This window comes from Morone saxatilis, unplaced genomic scaffold (assembly GCF_004916995.1).
Source record: "Morone saxatilis isolate NCDOM2014 unplaced genomic scaffold, NCSU_SB_2.0 Contig12, whole genome shotgun sequence".
NCBI lineage: Eukaryota > Metazoa > Chordata > Actinopteri > Moronidae > Morone > Morone saxatilis.
Window position 1 is genome coordinate 17791355 of NW_023339674.1, and position 4055 is coordinate 17795409.

At 41.3% G+C, this 4055-nt stretch overlaps 1 protein-coding gene across 1 annotated transcript in view; it reads left to right on the forward strand.

The window, feature by feature from the left end:
* The window catches only part of oaz1a (ornithine decarboxylase antizyme 1a), a gene marked incomplete at its 5' end in the record, with an annotated part of 6484 nt that overhangs the window by 1517 nt on the left and 912 nt on the right, over positions 1 to 4055 (forward strand). Inside the window, 4 exon segments of the mRNA XM_035654053.1 lie at positions 1542 to 1608; positions 1610 to 1696; positions 2449 to 2624; positions 2894 to 2979. Coding sequence (XP_035509946.1) covers positions 1542 to 1608; positions 1610 to 1696; positions 2449 to 2624; positions 2894 to 2979 — 416 coding nt within the window.

The window sequence follows — 4055 nt, forward strand, 5'->3', positions numbered from 1 at the left end:
GGGGGGGGGGGGGGGGGGTCTGTTCAATGATGACATATTGTACACAGACGCCATTCCTCCTTCAGTATATATATCATTATTTACTGTGTGCCCTGCTCATTTTGATCATTTCTTGAAGCTGCATAGATTCTGTTCTGCAGCACTCAAATGATTGTTTATCGATTGTGTAAAATAATGATTTGCAGTTGTTGTTTTTTTTAAAGACATCAGCAGGTGCCTTTATAAACCGATTACCTCGCAGCCGCTGATCCCGTGGTCTGCTTTGAGATGAGGCTGTTCTAACAGTGCGTTACAACATCCGAAGCACCAACACTCCCCAGAGATCAGTGGTCCTTTCACAGGATAGTCATAGATGGCAAAGGTGCTCTTACGCAAGAGAGGCTCATTGCTCATGGCCGGGGTGTGAATGTGCGCTGCTGCCTGCTGTCGACGTGGGGATTTCAGAGAATGGCGTTAACCGAATGGATAAGTTGATACAAAGCCTTTGTGCTTTGTGTTGAGTTTTAATTCGAAAGGATGCATTGAAGGATTTATGTAAAGGTTGTAACTGGCTGTTTTACATAATCTGGTAATGGGATTTTGTGAGGACCCGTGTTAGTTTCCCTCATAAGATCAGACAATAGGTTGCACGTTGCGTAATGACTCGGATGGCCGGAGTTACTGGAGTGACAATGGGTTTTCATTGGGTTTTCACACGTGTGCTCCACATATAGCACAGCAGTGGCATTTGCGTAAGAGAGCATCTGTGAGCGCCTGAGCTTGTGCGTTGCTGTGGCAGCGCTGCTGCTCCTAATGGGTTGTGTTCCCGATAGGAGCTGTGAGGATAGGCTTACAATCAACCCTGTAAATGTATGCAGCCTCATACACAGAGCCAAGCTAATTCTATAGAACGCTTGAACGGCTGAATTAAAATGGCTGATCTCCCTCACTAAACTGGTTTCCGTCCCTGTCTGTTGTAAACTGGAGCAGCGCGGTTAATGCAGGACTAAAGAAGGCTAATGGTTAGACAAACAGAGCCTCTTCCTCTGGCAGCCTTCCCCTAAAAATCATGTGACAAGCTTAAAGTTATCCCACAAATAGCCAGACACACAAATCTGTTTTAGAAAGTCAAACATCTCTCTTCCATCGTGAGCAATCCATGTTTCCACAGGGAATGAGGACGAGAATCACGACGTGTCCGTTAAATGGAAACACTTTCTCTGGAGGGGTTGTAGTGAATATTTGAATGTTGACGTCCTAAATTGTGACACTTTGTTTTTGATGAGTCATCAGTGATGTAACAAACTGCTCCTGCTTCCTGTCAAATGTCAAATGTTTATCATCCGAAACATACAAACAACACACCTGAGGTGAGGACAGTTACTGATTGAGCTGTGCCCCCCGCAGCCTTCAACTTTAGCAACTGTTTTACTGATGAATCACTCAACAGTGTAACGTGTTCTACGTCTGCTGTTTATATTGGGAGTTTGCTAACAGAGCCTCCAGTGAATACCCCACGTAACTATGGCTCCGTCTGTGTGTGTGTTTGTTTCGTCTTCCAGTATCTCCAATCCCAGGAGGTGCTCCCGCTGTTGCAGTAACCCGTGTCCGGGGCCTCTGTGGTGCTCCTGATGCCCCTCTCCCACCCCTGAAGATCCCAGGTGGGCGAGGGAATGACCAGCGGGATCGCAATCTTTCAGCTAAGCTATTCTATTCTGTAAGTTGAACGACTTTTAAAATATTTATTTACAGCAATAAGACTTTTAGTTGGAAGGTGTTTTTGATCGGGGTTAAGGGGTAATGCAGTGTGGACCCACCTCGGGCTAGAAAAACAAGCTTATCGACTGGCAGAGACACGAACACAAAGGCAGTTTGCAATTCAGCAGTTTTGAATCGTATCACTCTTTGACCTCAGTCAGGCTAATTATGTCATTGTTTTGTTGAGATGTTGCCCTGCTGCAGATAATCACAGGCTATCTCTTCATAATAACTGATTGTAACTGTAAGATACGTGACTTCCTTCGTAATGGTGGTCAGATTGAGAAATCAGCACATTCACTGGTCAAGCCACAAGATTGCTGATCAAGACGTGCTTGATAATGATCAGTGACGTGCCAGACTTGTGTGCGTTTGACCTAAGCTCATCATCTCTGACAAAACACACAAACTGTCTGTGGCTGAACTACACTTGCCTTTTTATCTTTATTGCTTCTTATTTGGCACAGCTGCAGTTGCTGTTCCTCACATGATCTGGATCAGAACTAAGTCTAACAGTTGCCTCGGACAGCTCTGAATTGTTTTTGTTATTGTCGTCATACTTTTACTTTTCAGTGCTTAGTTAATTTGAATAGTCGCAGATGTTTTTTTCTGAATTATTACTGCTTTTATTCCTCCTGATATTGTCACTTTATTTGTGGTATCTGAACTGAATGTATTTCTCTTGTGTCACTTTTCCTGTCTGTCCTCTAGGATGCTCAGTTGCTAGTTCTTGAGGAGCCTCCCCCTGCCAACGGCAGAGTACGGTTCTTGGTCTTTGAGCCCCGTCGCTCTGAAGGCAAGCACTGTGTCTGGAGGGCAGCGCTGAAAGGAGGGAACCTTTATGTTGAAATACCTCCTGGAGCTTTGCCCGAGGGCAGCAAAGACAGGTCAGCAGGCAAAAATGAATCAGCGATTAGAAGAAAAATCTTCTCTCAGTGTGATTGAAAATAAATAAAAGATACATTTTTAATTCATTACAAATAAAACACATGAAGTTATATTCCTCAAACATTTAGCTAATCTTATTAATATTTGCTTTTGTGCAGTAGTGTGGGTCGTTGAAATGTACTTAGACCGTCAGGAATAATTATTTTCTTCTGAAATTCATTAACATGCCTCCTATAATACATTAACACTTTGTTTTGTTTCTTTACAGTTTTGCCCTTCTGCTGGAATTTGCAGAAGAGCAGCTGCAGGGCGATCACGTGTTCATCTGTTTTCACAAGAGCCGTGACGATAGAGGTGAGACTTTTTTTGTCTGGGTGTCTTAAACTGCTTAATCTGAAAAACAATTTAAGCAAGTTAAATTTAAACTTGCGATGTTCTGATGCAATTTTTTTCCTTCCTGATTTCAATACCCGAGCTTTGCATATAGGGCAATACAGAGTACCGTTCAGATACACGTGTTTAAAAAGTGTCTGTTTGTGTCTTTATACATCTATTACTATATCCTGTTTCAGGGATAATAAATGATGTGTTATCGGATCGATGCACAGTGTGCTCAGAGGTACCAACACCGCATTTTAGGCACAAACGGTGGAATTTCTGATACTGCTATCAGAACAACTAATTCAAACTGTGAAAACCATGACTGAACCGTGAAAAAAATACACCTTTATTTATCATTTATTAATTTGTATCCATTATGAAAAAGAAAACAAATGTCATCATGAGGGTATTTGTTTAAAGGTTTCCCTGCATAAATTGTGACATTTCAGTCAAATGGCAAAATTAGCACATTAACGTGAACAGTATCAAATTCTCTTTTCTTTTCTCTCTTATCTCTCTTTTTTTATTTTTATAGAATAAATATTAGCACTTGAGTGTAATTTAGTATCACAAGTTGTCTAATACAGACATTCTAATGTGGGTTTAGAACGTGTTGTTCTTGGGAGGTAGTGTCTTGTTATTTCAGGAGATAAACCTGAACCTAAACAAACATTTGGCACCTAGTGAGGGGCAGATGATACAGGCACTACTTTAGATACACTGTAGTACAAATGTCTGACTGAAAACATACGTTGAACAATAGAAGAGAGGTAACATTCTGGTACAAACTGAGAAGGAGGGCTATATGAAGTAACATTAGGAACATGAGAAATTAGACGATAGCAAACCTTGGAGGTCAAATATACCTGAAACGCTCAGACATCGTTTCACTAAATATTTTCCCCTAGAACGGCAAAACCAAGAGTTAATTTTCTGATGACCTTTCATGAATTTAATCAATAAATATTTTCCGACATCACACCATAAATAAATGTTCAGTGGCAGATGAACTTTACTCAGCAGATAAGATGCTGACTTTGTACCTGCAG